Source organism: Crassostrea angulata, chromosome 2, assembly GCF_025612915.1.
Source record: "Crassostrea angulata isolate pt1a10 chromosome 2, ASM2561291v2, whole genome shotgun sequence".
NCBI classification, from domain to species: Eukaryota; Metazoa; Mollusca; class Bivalvia; order Ostreida; family Ostreidae; genus Magallana; species Magallana angulata.
In genome coordinates, this window is record NC_069112.1 from 28,075,761 (window position 1) to 28,096,729 (window position 20,969).

At 33.0% G+C, this 20,969-nt stretch overlaps 2 protein-coding genes across 2 annotated transcripts; one reads left to right on the forward strand and one right to left on the reverse strand.

Moving 5' to 3' along the window:
• Positions 1 to 722: 722 nt before the first annotated feature.
• LOC128173659 (signal peptidase complex catalytic subunit SEC11A) lies at positions 723 to 6,991 on the reverse strand. The gene is made up of 6 exons (XM_052839332.1): positions 6,857 to 6,991; positions 4,645 to 4,754; positions 4,111 to 4,260; positions 3,516 to 3,635; positions 2,353 to 2,410; positions 723 to 1,928 (listed from the first exon to the last, which is right to left on the reverse strand). The coding sequence occupies exons 1-6, from the start codon at positions 6,911 to 6,913 to the stop codon at positions 1,878 to 1,880; spliced, it is 546 nt and encodes a 181-aa protein (XP_052695292.1). The 5' UTR covers positions 6,914 to 6,991; the 3' UTR covers positions 723 to 1,877.
• A 2,643-nt stretch (positions 6,992 to 9,634) lies between these two features.
• On the forward strand, positions 9,635 to 18,065 carry LOC128171687 (multiple epidermal growth factor-like domains protein 10). Its single transcript, XM_052837460.1, has 11 exons — positions 9,635 to 9,743; positions 11,487 to 11,705; positions 12,055 to 12,312; positions 13,830 to 13,958; positions 14,517 to 14,657; positions 14,900 to 15,040; positions 15,443 to 15,583; positions 15,720 to 15,845; positions 16,461 to 16,568; positions 16,674 to 16,791; positions 16,917 to 18,065. Exons 1-11 carry the CDS (start codon positions 9,686 to 9,688, stop codon positions 17,077 to 17,079), a joined length of 1,602 nt encoding a protein of 533 aa, XP_052693420.1. The 5' UTR covers positions 9,635 to 9,685; the 3' UTR covers positions 17,080 to 18,065.
• Positions 18,066 to 20,969: the final 2,904 nt, after the last annotated feature.

Consider the following 20,969-nt stretch of genomic DNA (forward strand, 5'->3'; position numbering starts at 1 on the left):
TTCATTTAAATCGATGCTCAAATCCTTTCAGCTAGAAGAATATTTACCCGTGGAATTGAGCAAATCGGTTAATCTTCAAACAGCTAGTGGTGTGGATTAAGATTGACGATAAAATATTCCGAATTTTTATTTAATAAAAAAACACAACCGGCATTGGCTAAATGTTTGTAATCTAAGTATATAAAACTGCAGGGTCAATAATCTTTTATCAACTAACATGACAGCTCGCTGCATTGCATTCACTGTTCCTCTACTCCTGATCTGGAGTTTTACCTCTTCTTTATTTTGCCTAAACCCGGAGAAATAGTATATAGGCCATTTCTTTGCGTTCTGTTAACTTCTGCAGGCATTGTTCTGCATGAAGACAAAATGTCGTCTGCTGCCAATGACTTAGCCTTAAAATTTCAAGAGCTACTGATGATGGCTTAATCTATGAAATTGCTAAAACAATCTTCCTCGAACTGGCTATTTAATTTACACTATTATTTACAATTAAAATATTTACACAGCAAACATCACTTGCAGTCTATTATTCTACATCATATGAGATGTTAAATTTGTCAAATATTTGGAAGTTATTGGCTGCGATCGCATGGCTTTGTTTATAAATAAGCATGCATTTAGCTACGACTTAATATAAATCAAGAATTGCATTGAAGCAAGTTCATTTCGACAATCAACATTTAAATGATCCTTTGCAAGCGTAAGACAGAAAAATAATACTATTTTTACAACAGTCAATTTAATTCTGCTCAAATAAATGAAACAACTGACGGTATTTATGCACATTCTTAAACATACACATATTTCATGTTAAATGAAGAAAAAAAATATTAAGATGTCAGCACCTTTTTCTTTAATTCACACTGACCAGATGAATTTGAAAATGTTGCAGTCACAGTGAAACATGAATTATTATATTGATAAGAGTTGTTTCCCTTTTGCTACGTCATAAATTAGAGTGAAATTTAATTTTCCTTAGAATAGATATATTTCAGCGTATTTTTATGTAAATAAGTTTATGTAATTCAATGCAAACATGAGGAAAATTACAATGTGAGGATGCCACGTGCAATTATTTTGCAAACTTATCTAAAATTGCTAACTTTAGAAAGATAAAAGTTTTTTTCACATATTGCACCAATCTTACACAAAAAGACATAAAGGCAAATGTTAAATATACAAATACAACGTTTGTGTGAGAGTCATGATGGCAAAGTGTGGAAAATTTAGAAAGGTATGAAATGCTCTACCGTTACGCACACAATGGAGATTCATCAAATTACAGTACAATATACTCTAAACTTGATTCCTATGATGAAACTGTACATAACGATTAATTGGCTAACACAAAAATCGAAACTTCCTAAAATTCTAGTAGAATACAATTTTTAATGTCATCTTTTCATCAAAACCTGGGTGAGTAAAACTTATAATTACACTCTTTTTAAAATCAGACAACTAAAATATGTTCTAGATTTGTTACTCTAATGAAAAAATATATTGTACATAAATAATTGAAAACAGGTTCCTTTGCCCTGTTGAACGGAAAACACACCCTTTCAGACTTTGCACTATTGCCTATACATGTACATATGAAGAAGGGTTTAAATACTGACAAATCTCTCATACCGACATCAAACACTATTACATGTTCTTTCAACATTCTCAGTCCCCAAAATTACACAATATCATATCATTTCAAATTCACAACTTTTCCCACATTTTTTCACAATCATACACAACTATAGTAAAAGACTCGCACATACACAATTGTAAACGGTTAAATCCCTAACACCAATGATACAGATTTAGCAATGTTCGAATCCTTCTCTACACAATTTCTCTTGTCCTCTTCTGTCCCCTTTCATCCTCTGTTATTCTCTGTGTATTAGCACAAACAGACCCAGGCAGGCAAGAATAGCATACTGTAACAAAAAACAGATTTATTTATACATGTAATTTACATCTTCAAGATTTCATGCTTCATAAAAACTTAGATTGCTTCTTTTGATACATGGTTTACTATGTATTTTTATCCTACTTGAATGCACTACTGTTTTTCATATCATACTCTCAAACTTTAGTATTTCTATTCATAATCATTTCATAAAACATATCAAATAATGCATGATGCTTAATCTATGGAGAGGTGTGGTTTTGAAAGGTTTTGGAAGAGTTTTTTCCCCTCAAATAAACCCAGAGCAATTGTACTTAATTCATAAAACATGAAGATCTAATTGGATAATTTGGGGGAAAATCAAATATGTCTAATGAAGTTAATCAGTAAAATGCTTTGAATCTCTGAAACATTTGTTTATAGTATTATATGATCTAATGTTGATATCTCACCTTAAATTTAGGATAATCATTCATCAATATAGTGACTATTCCAACATAAGGCACAAACCTGCAACAGAAATAAAATCAAATAAATAGAAACAAACGCAAGCTGGAGTAGAAATTGATGTTAGCCCAATCAAAAAGCATAACTAACCACCGTTTATACAACGTTAATATTATACCTCAGTCTGTGTACATTTTTATATACACTAATAAATTGGCTCTGTCTTCTAGATAATTTTTTCTCTGAAATAGTTTACATCCTGCAATAAGTATATGCCCATGGTGACTAAAACTAGTCAATGACGGTGTTCGAGTTCCCTCGCATTTAATCTCGGAACTCCTCTAATGTTATCCCAGTTGCTATGTTAAATTCCAAGTCCAATAACTCTAAATTGTTTACCAGCAAAAAACTCTGCATATCGACAGATAAAGTTTTCTTCTTATAATAATAAAATACCTTTTTACTGACAATTCGGATTATAGCAAGTATAGTGTCTTCCGAATCAGAAACGATTTTGCTAGGCAACAGACACTCAATGAAAATTGATTAAACAAATTCAAAAGTACAATTATATTTACATCTACCAAGTATGATTCACTCTTCTTCTTACGGAAACTTATAGTCAATTCATAGCTTTATAGAACAGCCAGACTGAAACGCCCTATTTATTGATTGGTGGAAATCTATCGCTGCTGAAACTGACATCAAACTAACAGGACTGAAATAGACACGCCCCGTTTAATGACTGGATGTAACCTACAGCGACCTAAGATAAATCACAGACTGCACGAAATAATCCTGATGATATAAGACTCAAAGTGTCACAGGAGACGATTTGGCTGGGTTTTTTAACAGTTATTTATTGAAAATAACTTATTTTTTATAATCAATTTCTCAATTAGTTAAAAGAATGCGGGCTATGTATTTTTTCTGCAATGTTGCCACCTTCATATCCTGTATGAATCACCAATGTTGCCACCTTCACATCCCGTATGAATCACCAATGTTGCCACCTTCATATCCCGTATGAATCACCAATGTTGCCACCTTCATATCCCGTATGAATCACCAAAGGCGCATTTCATTGTTTAAATGTACTTGTATTCAAATCCTAGAAAAAGTGGTAAGGCACAGACCCTGTTACATGTACTTTATTACAATAACTCACCCTCTAGCTCGCCCCACCACGTCTTTCTTTTCCAGCCAAAGCTGTCCAGGGGCATATAACCCTCTGTCATCTACCGAGTTGTTATCTCCCTTGGTAAGAAATTTTACTTTTCCATCTTCTCTGAAAAAAAAAAATTGTGTGATATTGATTTTTGTTCTAGTGTGAACTTGATTTTCGTTCTAGATAAAAACATTCACAGACTTTTTCCTCCACAAACTTCAGACTTAAAAAACAATTCTTCAACACTATACATTTAAGGTGGTAATGGACACCTCCATATTGTGACACAATATCTATCAAAATAAATTATAAAATCAAGTGTAATTTTATAAATAATTCATATTTTCTTTTTGTTAAAATGGTCATCCAACAGCGTAGCGCAATTGGTTGGAGCATTCACTACGAATGAGTTTGACTGCTGCTTGGGATTTTAAAATTTTTACGTTTTCAAAAATGTTTAAAACGTACATCTTGCTTAAATACTATAAAATTATAAAACTCTAAACCATTGAAAGTATTTTGATTATAATGTATTGTTATCCACATTAATATTGACAGGTGTCACATACCACCTTAAAGAGATTAAATGACTTACTTTTCGTGAACTTTCAGCACTCTGTGTACAATGGGAATGTCTCGCCCTTCTATTTTAAACACGACAATTTCTCCCACTCTGATTGGCTCCTCTCTGTAGTTGGTCAGGAAAAGTAGGTCTCCTCTGAAAAAGGCAGGCTCCATACTTCCACTGAAAATGAAAAAAAAATTACTTTGATGTGCATGCTATTTTAGGGTTTTTTTTCTACCGCATATTTGATATATATTAAGTCCCGTAGTAAGTCCCATTTTGTGTCCCTAGAGTCCTAGTTCACAAATTTTGCTACCACACTATGTTATATACAGGATTGTTTACTTTTGAAAGACTTTACATTAACTTACCTCAGAACAACAGTATTATAGAAATGTGTGTACTATACACGCAAGACATTACATTTCACTACCTGAGGACCACCACTATGTTATATATATACAGAAGTATTGTTTACCTTTTAGAGACATTAGGTTACTGATTTGAAGACCAACACTATGTAACAAGAGTGTGTATTTTGGGTAAGACTTTACGTTACGTTACCTGAGGACCACCACTATGGGACTCTCGCTGCCTGTGACCACCATAAGCCCCTTCCAGATCATCAGAGCAGACGAGACAATCATACCAAAGTTCAGCACTTGGTAATAGAGCTGAAAGAGAACAGCCATCAATTGCATTAAAAACTCAAAATCAGCCACAAATGGCCTTACAAAGTTGTAATCATATAAGAAGTATGCGATCAAAATTCAATACATATATTTAAATCATTCATGAAAATAATGATGTCATGAAAAGATAACATTGAATTAGGGTCAAGACTTTGAGTAGCTTATATTTTAAATCAAGAGATTTTTTTCTTTTTGTACTAGTCTACAGAATTTAACTTTCACAAGTAGTACAGGTATTCTGAGTGTTGGTAAAATGGCCCCTTAATTTTTTCCAATTAATGCATTCTTAGTGTGACAGTGAGATGAGTGTGTACTATACAGTCTGGGCTGACTCCGAAAACGGAGTGAACGGAAGTGATTTCTCAAAAGCAAAAATACTACGAAAAAGGAGTTCGGCGCATGCGCATTTAATCAAAATATCACATTTTTACGTGAAAACAGGGCACTCAGGAAAATTGATCGTGCAAAGCGGATTATTCATATGCAGGTCTGAAAATACGTTTAAATGCTTTATAAGACATGTTTCAACAGAATGTATTTGGCAAAAATATATGTTCGTTGGGCAAATCAAATTTTATTTGCTGTCAAAGTTGGTCAATTCTGTTTCCGATGACGAAGTCAATAAAAGTGAATAAATTAATGTTTTTTCCATGATTTCACTATTATTAAAGATTATTTATGTGCTAGCGTATGAAATAAACTATTACTGTGAGTTTTTTATCCCGTTTGTAGTCATTACACCATTCTTTTGATCACGTGTTGACTCGTCCAGTCGGCACTTCTTAAAACCTTGTATACATCGTAATTAGTCGTATTTTTTAAAATTAAACATCACCTAGGCCCTATATTAAAGGCTTGAATACTTACATGAGTGCAACATTTAAATTCCAATCTCCATACTTCCAAGTTTTAATTTGAAGTCTGATTTTCTTATCTTATAAGTCCTGGTCGACCACGTGTGAGTTTTGATATTTGTATGTATTTTTCCTGTTGTTTACCAAAACATTTCCACATTTCTTTTGATGTATAATTTTTAAAATTAACCATTTCTGAGTCGTTTAAATTTTTTTCACGCTTCTGAAGGGTTTTAATCTATTTTTCAATCACGTTTTTACGGGAAAGGGAGACAAATCTCCATTATTTTCATTAGCTACAAAACGGAAGTTGAGAAAATCGCAATGCATGACGGTGCCAAATACTCCGTTTTCGGAGTCCGCCCAGACTGCTATAGGATACTTATATATACACAAACTAATGGGTTAACCCTTAATTAACTATTTTTTTTTCATCAAAACCCCTGTGGACTTTTGAACTCGCTTTCTCTCCAGAAACTTGTGAGAGAAGTTTTATTCAGAAATATTTATGATTGTGTATGACTTTAAAAACCTACAAGCCCACTGGATTCCTGGACCTTTGATTCTTACTGACCTGACATCAAAATTAACTGGCAGTGGTCTTCGGACCACAGAGTTTTCGTGAAGACTGTAACAGCCGATTAAAAATGGTTTAAGAAGAGTTGCAATTATTCTACACAGACTCAACTCCACTTGATATTTTGGACTTTGTGCTTTACCCTGTTCTTCAACCCCAACAATGTCCAAATATTAAGCGAGCTGAATCTTCACCAATATTGTACATGTATTTCAAAGGAAAATAATCAATTATCTAACTGCAATGATAACACGCATCATTATTGTAGGCTATATAATGAAACATCAATTTTTCACAGCTCCAATATATATAAAATACTAAAAAGGGGAATTTTAAATTCGCTAGACCGAAAAGTATGCACCATATGGTTTGACACGTCGTTCGTCTCGTTTTCATGGGATTTAATACAACACTGCTGTTCTAATACAGTAGTATATTTCTTGCCTAACACATTTGAACGTATGATTCAATAAAAGTTCTATTGATCAATCTACAACAAATATTTCCTGGTTCTATGAAGAATTCATTCACAAAAACTGTTCAGAGAAAACGCGGGCTGTCAGCGTATGTTAGATTAAACAATGCCTCATTGATCCAGGTACATCGTACTGATAAGAAACAATTCGACAATGTTAATGTTAGTGATAATTTACCTGTCTCGGGTTCATACGCCGGACATCGTCCAGGAAATCCATATCAAGCAGTCCCATTTTGAAAAATCTGGGAATCGTACCGCAAAACAGGAAGCTGACCACAGTTCTCGCGATACTTCAATAACAAGTCTCGTTGTGGCGGTGTTAAGACGATTTGTTCCCTGTCCATTTGGACTCTGACAGTTTAGACCAAATTGATTATAATTTGAAACAAAAGAAAGAAGCACAGTATTTCTGTGATAATATAGCCTGTATTGATTTGCTCCTGAAGTAATAGTTTGACGAAAAATGAAATAAAACAATCGTAAATTAACTTATTGGATGGTGTAACTAAAATTTACAATATGACAGATTTTAAATAACGATATATGGCATGTCAAACGTTGCAATATTCGATCTTTTCCATTTTTATTATATAAATATTCATTTGTATTGTATAATTTTCAATTTGTATTCTATAATTTCCCATTTGTATTGTATAATTTTCCATTTGTATTGTATAAATTTCATTTGTATTGTATAATTTTCCATTTGTATTGTATAATTTTCCATTTGTATTGTATAATTTTCCATTTGTATTCTATAATTTTCAATATGTATTGTATCCGAGGGATTGTTTATTTGTTTTGTTATAAAAGATCGAAAATTGCAACGTTTGACATGCCATAGATATGCAGTAAACTTTGTATCCAAGAAATTAAAATTTATAATTTGACATTTGAATTTCACGTGTTGCTCTTCAAACGTGCTTAAGAAACGCGAAATATTTACTGACATGGTTCACATATACATGTACAATTACTAGATTTTTCAGATACAGATGCACTATAAAGTAACTGTTCTTATTTCAAATTATCGTCGGCAAGTTGCCAAATACTTTTATTATACTTTCATGTTAAATACTGAAATCTGATTGGTTTAGACGCAGTTGGTAATCCGTTTTATAACCTAATCAAAGGGATTTTGTTGTTTTATTACAAATTAAATATTTTCGTTTATTTTGTATGTGTATTCAAATTTGCAAGTGATCTATTGAACTGTCGGTCAATAGACTGCGATCTATTAGACCGCCGGTTAATAGACTGCGATCTATTGGACCGGAAACGTATTTTAGAAAAAGTGAAAATCTACAAGATGAAAAGATAACTTTATTATGTTTATTTTACTATTGGTCTTAAAATTTATCTTCATGGTATGAAAACCTTAAATTCCGTAATTTATAATTGTAAACACAAAATACTAAATACGGAATTAGGAAATAAAACAATTATTAAATGCCTGAACAGTCAATAGACCCGAATTTTGTTCCCTTGGTGCAGAGAACAGCTCAGTATGATCTATTGCCCTCGACCGTTGGCCTCGGGCAATAGATCATACTGAGCTGTTCCCTGCACCTCGGGAAAAATATTCAGGTCTATCGACTGCTCAAGCATTAAATAATTGTATATTGTTACAATTATGCGCGTATGGTTCGCCGTAGAATTCACTTCATTTCTGTATAATAAGACATTCAGTATAATAAAATAATTAGTGCCTAGCTGTTTGGGAGAGAAACTGTTGAAATTGACACCCCTCGAAAACCATTGTCAACCTCCGCTTCGCGTCGGTTAACAATAGTTTTCTCGGGGTGTCAATATTTCAACAGTTACCCTCCAAAACAGGCACTATTTATATAATATCATTATTTTACATTTAGACAATCTTTGATGTTCAGAAAATAAACAGACACTGTATTATATAAACTGTGCAAACTCAAAGTTCTGAAGAAAGTTCTATACTCATACATGTATATTTTCAATCATATCTTTGTTCACCGCTTGATGCTGTGTTTTCTTTTCTTTTTTTATGTATTATGTGTTCAAAGTGGCATATAGGCCCGACGGGTCGGGTGTTAAATCTATGCTGACTATTGTTAATATAACACTTGGATATGTAACCACATGTCACTATGAATAAATACATAAATAAATTACTTACTTACTTACTGTACATATGAATATGTAAGAGGACATACAAAAACTTTTTACCGTAATATTTTTTTCTGTAATTATCTTTTTGAAGATATTTTAAAGAACTAATTTACAAACCTGCATAACCCTTGCTTCCCAATCACCCATTAATGCGAAAAGTAACAATTATAAATCAGTTATATATACATGTACATTCCACACATTTTTAAAAATGATTAATACTGTACCTGATCTACACTGTACATATGTAACTTAAGAGTTTATCGAATCTAAAAGCAGTCCAACCAGTTAAAAAGTAAAAAGACATGAAGTGTATTATTGCATATATCATCTGAATATTAGGAACACATGGGCTATTTTGATAAAATAGAACAAATTAAAGATAATATATGTTGTTATACTTTCATGTTAAATACTGAAATCTGATTGGTTAAGACGCAGTTAATAATATTTACTATTACCCTCAGCGTTAGCAACGCACTTGGCAACGGGTAACATTAAAAAATGTTACATGCGCGAAAATTATGCGCGTACGGTTCGCTGTAGAATTCACGTTATTCCTATATAAAAGCAGTAAAATTTTCTTAAAAATTTTAAAAAAGACATTCAGTATAACAAAATAAATAGTGCCTGTTTGGGAGGATAACAGTTGAAATTGACACCCCTCGAAAACCATTGTCAACCTCCGCTTCGCGTCGGTTGACAATGATTTTCTCGGGGTGTCAATTTCAACTGTTACCCTCCCAAACAGGCATTATTTATATATTATTTTAACAGGTAAGGAACGCCATATAAATGGTTTAAATAATTTACTTCCTGGTTTCAAAAAATATGTTTGGTGTAAAATAGTGACATAACTATGGATTTTAAAAACATTGTTGTATATCTACTTGGACTAATATCATCAAATGCGTATGGTAAGTACATCATTTGCAATATCCTGTATTATCATGCCTCCTGTCAGTTTGTCGCTGTATATTCAATACTCATCTATTTTCGCATAGTATACAATGGGTTTATATAGCGTAAGCATACTATGCCGAAATAGAGCACGGCAAATCTTTACAACGAAAACTTTGCGGGTTTCGAACTCTTGCCACTAAAAGCAATCCGTCATGAAGCCCAACGCGTTACCGTTACACTACAACAGCCGATGATGTGTCTGACGGTATTTATATATATAAAACGTAGAAATATACGATTGACATCAAGCAATTAAAATTATTAATCTTTCCCAAAACACCTCATTATTGATGATAAATTTTATAAGCTAAAGTTTTGATAAACTTTTGAACAAATGGATTAAACAATTTTGAAAGAAATTCTACATAAGAATCACAAAAACGCCTTTTTAAATGACGCTTGATAAAGAATGTACTAGAACAAAATTCAATGAGATTTCGTCTGCTAAACATTTCGAGTTTTCTCGGTAAGGTGAAACGTCTCTCGTTTCTTGAAAAGGACATAAACCTTTGTTGATTTTTAACTGTACCTCAACAACTTGTTAATTAAATAATCAATCAATTTGAAATCAATTGATTAATTTGAAAGAACAAAGGCTAGCTTTTCCGGTGATTATTTTTTGGGACAAGACAACACTCAATTGTCACAGTTACTTATAGCAAAGCACGTCAATTTATACAACACTCGGCTAAATAATAACAATAGTGATGTGTTGTGCATGTACTATGCCTAAATAGTAGTCAGTGTTTGATACATAGTGCACTCGCCTCCGGCTCGTGCACCATGTATCAAACCCTGACTACTATTTAGGCATAGTACATGCACAACACAACACTATTATATAAATATAACTACTTGAAGTAAATTTTATGGCATGTTTCACAAGGGAAGATATTTGTTAACCTTTCGTAGCACTTTCTGTTACATTTATCGCTGCTTTGAGGTCAATCATTGATTTGTTTATCAGGGAAGTAAAAAGTACCCCAAGATCGAAGCACGAGGTCAATACTGTACTTACAGGGAAGCTAAATCACCACATTAATGGACGCCCCCGAAAAAAAAGCATTAGTTTATTATAAGATTCAGTGACAAATTGATACAAACACATTTTGCAATTGGGTTTTATAAAACGAGTGAAACCCTATAATTAACCTTGATTGATTTTGTTAACGTTAGGTTAAAGACATGATAACCGAACACAGTAAGATGACAGGAATGTAAATAACCAATTGTGGTATTTTAAAAAACCTCAAATATTATACACACCTGAAGATTCACGTTCAGGTAAAGGTAACTTCATGATAGAGTTATACATGTATGGCTATCAGCCAATCAGAGAGCAATAGGAATGAATAATAAAGTAAAATAATAAAGTAAAATATTTGACAGACGTCATCTGTAGAAACGATGTCACAAAATTAACGTACATGGAGTGAACAATTGTCAGTTACCTTCAGATGTAAAAAATAATATTTATGAAAATCAATTAAAGGATTACAAGACCTTACTTATTAAACAGAGAGATTGGCTTTATCATTCTGCCTATAGATTATTTTTTCAACAATGGAGAAATATGATGTATCAAAATGGGACTTTTCATATTTATATTATTATGATTTTGCTTTGTAGATTTTAATTATGTTCTTAGATATAAAACAATTATCGAATAATGACTCGTATTTTCTATTTCTGCACAGACGATTTATCATTCCAAAAAGTTGCATCACAATCAAGCTCATGGTATGGAGGTTTACATAAAGCTAGTTATGCAGTTGATAGAAATACTACAACATGGGCGAGGATACTGGATATAGGCAGGAACTCTCGTTCCAAGACTGCATGGTGGAAAGTGGATCTTGGTGGAGTGTACAGCATTTACAGTATCAATATAATATTTAAGAACTACGACGGAAATGGTATGTAATTTTGTATATTACCTAAAATTGTATCACAATGAGAATGTAAACTTATAGCACACTGTTCATTCACAAAAAAAGAACACCATTCTTCCCAAAAATGGGGGACAAATTTGTTTTTATGTGTGAATATGGCGCATTATTTTTTTTTCTTTTCAGGACTTTAAATCAAAGTCATTTGACAAACGTGTATGCAATCGTTTTAAGAAAATATTTCTAGTACTTATATCCAGCTGGATTAGTTCATTTTATTCGTATATGTACCGGTATTTATTTAAAATAATAATTTCAACATAAATGAGGAAATGAATTTCATACTAATTTTTTCGACTTAAAACATACCTTGTAGAACAGAGACAACGTGGACGTTTTGCCGGGTTCTCACTGTATGTATCTAATACCTATGTATCAGACACTAGTGACATAAAAGGATCCACACTATGCTACAAGGACGGTCCTCAGTTACCACCCCTGAACTTTACAACCACGTGTGCTGAATGCGGGCGTTACGTCACCTTTTACAACGAGCGGCTGGATGGACTGACCTACCCTACCAATTACGAAGTTCAAAATGTTTATACTGAGCTCCTCGAAGTTATTGTACAAGGTGTATATTTGCCCCGAATGATACACACTTATTGCTGTTTTTGAGGTCAATACGATGATTTAGCTACCCTCGAAGTTAAGTATTGTACTTCCTTGGTTACTAAATCATCGTTTTGACCTAAAAAAAACCCCAGCAATAATTGTATACGTTTACTGTTATAAGTGATCTATGTGATGTCAAAAGTGCTTTGGGAGGTAGTTAGAATTAGAGAGGAAACCAGTCTAATAATTTATTTTGATTTAGTAATTTAAAGCTGTAATTGACAGTTCGTATTGCATTTGAAAATGAATATGTAAGCCTTAAAGTAAAGAAACTATTTTTTCTTTTTAAAAAAACACAGATGACCACCTTTGATATCAGTAGTTGAATTTCAGATTGCAACATACTTTGTAATAGTGAAACTTTATCACCTGAGAGTGGTCACTTTTTTTTTTTCAAAACTCTCCAGTTTGTTTTTTTTTAAATGATAGAAAATCATTTATTTTCGGTTTCTTAATCTTTTATAAACGATAATATATTCTCTCTAGGCATCAAATGTAAATTTTTGAAAGATACATGCTAATGCCCAAGTCACACATTCACAGATCAACTCCACGGTTCTACTACGGAATATTTTCAACGGTTGACACCGGAAAATCAAATGATACGGAGTTAGTACGGATGCACTACGGAATGGATACAAATTGATACATACGAATTACTACGGATTTATACGGACTTAAAACGGACTTCTACGTTCTAAAACGGTTTAGTAAGTTTTTCTAAGGAAGTACTACAGTGGTTTCATCCGTAGTGGAATTTTGAACATGTTCAAAAATTGTCGCAGCTATACAAGTATTGCTACGTTTGGATACGATAACAGACGGAAAAGCCACGGGTCAATATGATTCCGGATCGCTTCCGTAGCTAATCCGGCATTTAATCCGTGAATGTTTGACTGGGGCATAACGCGCGTTATTCAATTTGTATGCACACACAGCTGCAGTTATGTGACTATACCTTCGAATTCTTACATTTTTTTCATCTCAATAATAAAAGTTACAATTCGGTACTTTAGAAAGAAACCATGCTAAGGTCGTAATCACAACCATCCATTGATCGTTTGGACTTACAAATAAAACATTTTTTTATTAAATGCACTTTACTTTCCGAATCGCACTATTTAAAAAAATATTGATTTTTGATTTATTCTTGTTCAAAATGATTAAGAAGAAAACATTTTTTCATTGAAAATTGTACTTGTTCAGCGCTAAAAGATCGTTTTCACTAAACCAACGACTTTCTTTGTTTTATTTCTGATATCGATTTAAAAAAAAGATCAGATAAACAAATAGTTAACTTTTTTAAAAAAATTTTACACGTTGTTTTAATTTTTTAAATAACATACTGTAAATGAAGACCCCCCACCCACCCACCCCCGCCAAAAAATCCATCCACAATCAAACGATTATTATCTTAATTTAATAATACTATAATGGTCAATGTCATTCCCAATGTCTTTTGAATGTTTTTTGCAGGAGCTTACACGTATGGTAGAAACTGTGACGTCCCTTGTCCCTCAAACTGTAAGGACAACATTTGTCACAATGACCATGGAACATGTTATGGGTGTAAACCTGGATGGACGGGGTTGTCTTGCACTATAAGTATGATCTGTTTCATAAAAGAAATATACATTTTATCTTGTTTGAGATTATTACAGTAAGGTATACTTGTGTAACTTTGTCTATTGCAGTTATATAGTTATTACAGGATATTGCATGTACAAGTAATTACATGTAAATTGTTTTGAAAATGGTCCTAGCCTGTTTTTTATATTTTGTATTTTCCAATGTAGATGTTATCTATTCAATTGGTTTCGTGTTTGCTATTCTTAGATGTGATACATTTATATCAAAATCTTCATTTTGATTTCTAATAAGATACGTGTAAGAAGTAATTATCTTCTAATTATCAGATATTTTTATTGTGTGTTTTTTTTTTCCACAGTAATTGATCAGTGTTCTCTGTTGATGGCCTTTGGTCATTAAGAAACTCTTACGAATTAAATCTTTTATATGTAAAATAATTATTATTAATATTATTATATTACATGTAATATATATAGATTATTCTAGCTTCATCTTCAAAGTATATACATGTAATTCAAAACCCATCTTTATTAATTTTAGACATATTGAATTAATTAAGTATTCTATTTTTAGCATGTAGAAAAGGCTGGTACAGTGATAACTGTAGTCAGCAGTGTGTAGGACATTGCAGAGATAACTCTACTTGTAACCACATGACTGGTCACTGTGATAAAGGTTGTGCCGCTGGATGGACAGGAATATTTTGTAATAAAGGTACGGAAAAAATAATGAAAATCAAGCACAAAAAATCAAATATGAAATATCAACAGATTGGTTTCTTTAAAATAGAAGATTTCGAAAATATGAATGATGCCGTGCTGTTTGTCATGTAATCGGCAAGTTCATTTGCAATTAATCGGCAAGTTCATTTGCAATTTCGTATTGTTGGAGAAAAATACGGAACTTGATTCAATGGTAAAATTATTAGACATTTTCACATTCATTTTGTATTATAGAGTGTGCTGACGGTACCTATGGTTATGACTGTGTCAACAACTGTAGTGGTCACTGTCTGAATGGTTCTCACTGTAACAAACAGACTGGTCACTGTGATAGGGGATGTAACCTGGGATATACCGGCAGGGACTGTCGCATAGGTACTTATATACGGTAAAATGTATTGTGTCTAAGTGTAATTAACCATTTAGAATTGACGGTGACTGTAACAAAGGTACATGTACTAATATACGATAAAAACTTGTTCTATTGTGTAACGTTAAAAATTGTGTAAAAAACAGTGCCAGATTTTCTAAAGTGCTTTATTTCTAGCCCAAGAACTCAAGGTTATTTTTCTTCAGATGGAAATGTGAAATAATGTTATTTGTCTACTTATTTTAGTCACAATTGTTAGTTAAATTATGTATGAACATTTTTCTTTCACCAATTTCAAACATCCTTTGACGAAAAGAATAGAAATAAACAAAAAGTAATCAAACAATGAAGGAAACATGAGTTTTAAAATATTAATCACTAACTATTTTTGACTTTTGTTGATGTAGAATGTAGCCCCGGATATTTTGGGCTGGATTGCATAGAGCGATGTAGCGGACACTGTATTTACGATGAACGATGTGACCATGTTAGTGGAATTTGTCCCCGAGGTTGTATTGACGGGTATATTGGACGACATTGCAACATTTGTAAGATTTTAACGAAATCGTAGACAAAATTTAAATAAATTTATTTTCATTAAAAAGATATACAATGATTTTGAATTTACTTTTTATAAAGGTTTGTTCATATTGTTTTTTTATGCCGTCCTTTTGTTTTTTACAGCTTGCCAACATGGGTATTATGGTAGAAACTGTTCTCTACCTTGTTCTCCCAACTGTAAGACATGTCGACACACAGATGGTCTATGTACGTGTAGGGCAGGTTGGATGGGTCATAATTGCTCAATAGGTAAATTAGATGAAAAATATTACCTTTGTAATTCTGCCAAAGGATAAATAAATAAAAAAATTCTCCAGCTCTTTAGAAAGCTCAACGTTAACTATATTTAAGATCAAAATCTAGTAAAAGATTCCATGGTGGTTTTGTTTTGGTGCTAGAACCATTATGACGTCATAATTGATTTGATGAATCTTTTCCCGTATTTTACGGGATTAATTATAAAGGATTTATGTAGAAAATAAAACAATATTTTGACATTCTATATTAAATCACTGTAAAAGTAATCCCGGTACCTATATTCAATTTGACATCATTTGAAAGAGGAGGTCAAGCGCTTGGTTAATGCCATTTTTGGAGAGACTGTAGGCATTCTATATATAATTTATTAATCAAAAATTGACAGAACTCCGAGATTTGTCACTTTTATCCTTCATATTTCATAGGAAATGGTTGTTTAAATCATGATTTTTCATTGTGTTTACCAAACAAGTAAGCCCCGGTACACCCTATGAAACACAGATATTGTTATGAAGAATCATTAAACGAATTTATATGTTGAATTTCATAAACCTGTTGGCACTTTTCATTAACTAGATCTTGACCTTAATACAGTATACCTTTCAGAATGTATTCAGTCCTATGGAGAAAACTGTCAGTATCCGTGCAGTGGACAATGCATTAACCAGACCTGTGATAGATTCAACGGAAACTGTTTGTGTGATGGCAAATATGGTAAAATATGACATACAATCGGTTAAAATCGAATTATAATTATTATACATGTATATACATATTATTTGTTATAATTGATTAAGGTAAAAAAGCATTTTTGTACAGATAGTCTGCGGAATTGTGAGACGACGGATGTGGCATCCAGTACATTATGGATTGTTGCATTCTTTATATCAATTCTCATCAACATCATATTTATTTCTACCACGTTGATTAGTCGAAGGTATGAAATAAAATACTTTTTTCTGCAATTCCGAAAGGGAAACAACTGTTGTTTATATTCTGATTTTGATTTCAAACAGTAAATATGTGATCTAGTCATTCAGATATTTATCTTTTTTCTCGTAGGAAATCATTCTTGAAACAGAAGTCTGAAACGGATAAGGTTAATTTTTCTTGTCGATCTGGGTCTATCACAGAACAGACAGTTACAACTGGTGACTCTTCTCACTATCAAGATATCAGTGTATCACAAAACGAAAACACCTATCAAACACTACATCAACAGTGACTCTAATTGGCTGAATCGTTGCCATCAGTAAACTGTATGTGCATATGAAGATATAAGGGTATGGACATGTGACTGCACTGCATTGAATGTCAAAGAATGAAAAAAAAGTTCATCCTGTGTATAATTTAAAATAATGTTTGACATGAACAAGTGAACAAGGACAAGTTGTACAGCAACTTTTCTTTTAAATAGATATAGAAACTACGAATTGTAAAACTGGAATTTTTCGAATGGTTGTGTTGTTGTAAAAATAGGTATATCCTAAACATTGTCATTTCAACGTACCGATGTTTAAATTAAGGTAAAGATCTAGTAAGTGGCTCCAGACTGTCTTTTTGGAGATAGAATCATTATGACCTCATAATTGATTTGAAGAATCTTTTTCTCGTACTTTACGGCTTTAAGGGAATTATGTAGAATATTAAACAATTTCTTGACATTCTATGTTAAGTTTTTGGAAAAGTAATCCCGATACCTATATTCAATTTGACATCATTTTAAAGAGGATTTCAAGACCTTGTTTAATTCCATTTTTAGGGAGACTGTAGGCATTCTAGATACATTTTATTAGCCAAAAATGGACAAAACTCCGAAATTTGTTAATTATTTCCTTCATATTTCGTTGAAAATAATTGTTAAAAACATTATTTTTCATTGTATTTATTAAAAATTTTAGCCCCAGCACACCCTATCAGACAAAGCTATTGTTATAAAGCATCATTGAAAGAATTTATATCTTAAATTTTATAAACCTGTAGGCACCTTTCATTTACTATATCTTGACCTTAAATGTAAAGATGTAGTTATGTTTATCACAGTTTATATGAAGGTACAAAACAGGATTTAAGGTTTGAATGTGATGGACGTGTAAAGCAAGACATAACTATTTTAATATTTTGAATATTTTTCTTTATTTTCTATACTAATATATTTTTTGTTGTTGATGCTTTGTTTCCTTTTTAAAGAATTAATTATGAATAAATAAGAAGAATTTATGTTGCATTATAAAACTTTCTGTAAATAATGATGACGTTGAGTCTGCATTGTAGAATTAGTTTGATTCCTATGTAACCGAGTAGTCAAGGAAAAATGAAGATGGTAGGAGGGTTGTTCGGAAATTATTGAGACATTTACTCTTATTTCCTTGGGGAAAAGATAAACCCTTGAAATTTCACCAAAATGTACACAAGGATAGAGTTTATCAATGTAAAAAATTTATTGTCCATGGCATGATTAGAACATTCCTGGTAAGCTGACCAAGTTGCCATCGCCCAGTGACCCGGCGCAACCGCAAACTTACCGCAACGTCACTTTAACGCTTCTTATTGATCCTATGTTTTAAACACCTAACAAACAAAGGGAAATTAGAATTAATTCTTCATTTCTCATCTTTTGTTTACATTTCAAAATGTCAACATTCGCATATTCCCTCCATTCTTGAATTTTGTGGGGAAAAAAACGGGTCATTTCTAACCAAAGGTAAAATTACTGTAAAATGTCTCCTACAGTGATTCTGTGTACATATTTTAGAACTGTTGACATCAGTTAGTGTGTAAAAATTACTTGATATTTAGTCATTTTGTCTGGATTCTAGCTGAACAATTGGTGAAAAAAGACGATAAACTGAAGTTCTTTATCCCTTGCCATCGTATAGTTTTTGTTAAAGCAATTGGTTGGCATTAAAAGGTCTTTTTCCGAAAATTTCATCAATTTGATGTATATTCGCTGCGCCGCCTTGACGTCCAATTTCTATATGCCGTCGTTTTCAAATTCCTATTGCTTGGTAAATATATCTGTACCATATCCGTATTTTAACTCAAACACTAGTGAAACTTGATCAAAAGTTAGTCACAATAAATAGCAACATGAACATTTATAATCTGATTTCTTTTAGTATAAGCTGTAAGTTTGCGGACACTTAGATAGACGATGTTTTAGTTCTCTTATTCTCCGAGTTTATGCTTGCGCTGGGTACCCCGACCACCTATTTGTTTATCTACCGTTGTAAACAAAATATTAAACATTTTTTAAAGATTGCTTTCTTTAATTATTTGTTAAGGTTTCTTCAATGTTCATGCCAATTTTCACCATAATTTGTCACTTAGAAATGGAAATATCCGTGTTGTCTCAATAATTTCCGAACAACCCTCGTATACCGTATATCTGATGACTTTATTTGAATAATGAATATAGAGGTATTGACCTATAAAATAATACATTATATGAGAAAACTGACAAGATAAAAGAAAATACATAAGCTGTACGTTACCACAAATATATTACAGGATTCATAAAAAATCAATTACAGTGCGTACTGTAAAGAAAGATTACCTTTAGTATTGACAATGCAATTAAATTAAAACCAGAGACTAAACATTTACACTGATAAGTAAAACATAAGTTAATATTAAATGTACATACCATAATATGCTACGGATATCGACTGGTTGGTATTTTGTGGAAACGGTATACTGCTCTAACTTAATTAGAATTATAGGTATCTTATTTATACACATAGCTTATATATACTATCGGAAAAAAGAAACTGTGCATTATAAAATGTAGTATAATATTTCTTTATCTATTGTTTGTATTTATAAAATTTAAACAATCGATAATGGTATTGTTTTTCACAATATCGGATGGTAACCGTCCAGGTGTGCGGACCTTTTCATGGTTAGTGAGCAATTTCGATATTTTTGTAGTGGTATGTATTCCTAAGCTAGAGTTAACTACAGTCTCGTTCAACCAGACATAAAATGAGTTGTTTATTGAAGAATTTGTACGTACAAGTTTTACGGGTCAATACTGTTTGGAATAAGAACTGTAAATGATTTGTTTAAACTTTTTTTGTTAGGGAAATCATTTTAGTTTCAACAAAATTTACCCTTATGTCATGCCACGACTCAACGAAAACAAACGAATCGTGCTGTTGGTATGCTGCAAGCTGAAGTGGCACAAAATACTGTAGCACGACACTTTGGAGTTCATTGGAACACCATCCAGTCATTATGGAGACGTTTAACAATCTGGCAACACCCAGGATCGACCCCGCTCTGGGCGACCTCGTGTGATGTCACGTCAACAGGACAACCACATTAGACTTGTGCATCTGAGAAATAGTTTCCAGACAGCAAGTTTGACTGCCCGAAGCGTTCCAGGGTTTCGACCAATTAGTCCAAGAACAGTGCGTAAGCGTCTTCGCGAGCAAAACATTTGACCAAGACGTCAAGCGGTGCCCAGTACTGCTTCAACGTCATCGTATCGCCAGAATAGCGTGGTGCACACGACATCTGCGATTCAGAATACAGGACTGGGCCAATATTCTGTTTACTGATGAATCCAGATTTCATTTGGATAGCAGTGACGGCCGTTGTAGGGTGTATCGTCGCGTTGGGGAGCGTTACCAGGTCGCTTGTGTTGTGCAACGTCAACAATTTGGTGAATGTAGCGTTATGGTGTGGGGTGGAATATCGCACGTGGAAGGACCCCTCTACAAATTGTCAATGGAAATCTCACCGGCGTACGCTTTCGAGATGAAATTATTCAGCGCCATGTGATACCCTTCATACAGAGACATCAAAATTACATCACTCTGCAGCAAGACAACGCAATGGCCACACGTTGCACGTGTAGTCAGGGACTTGTTTGTTTAACAGAATGTGGATGTCATGCTTTGGCTAGCTGTTTTCCCCGATTTGTCGCCGATCGAGCACGTCTGGGATGAAATGGAAAGACGTTGACGCCGTTTACCAAATCAGCCAGTGACATTGGCTGATTTAGGCCAGGCTTTAACCAATATCTGGAACAACATCCTTCAAGCATTTCTGAACACTTTAGTGACATCAATGAGGCGTCGCTGTCAAGCATGCGTGAACGCAAATGGTGGT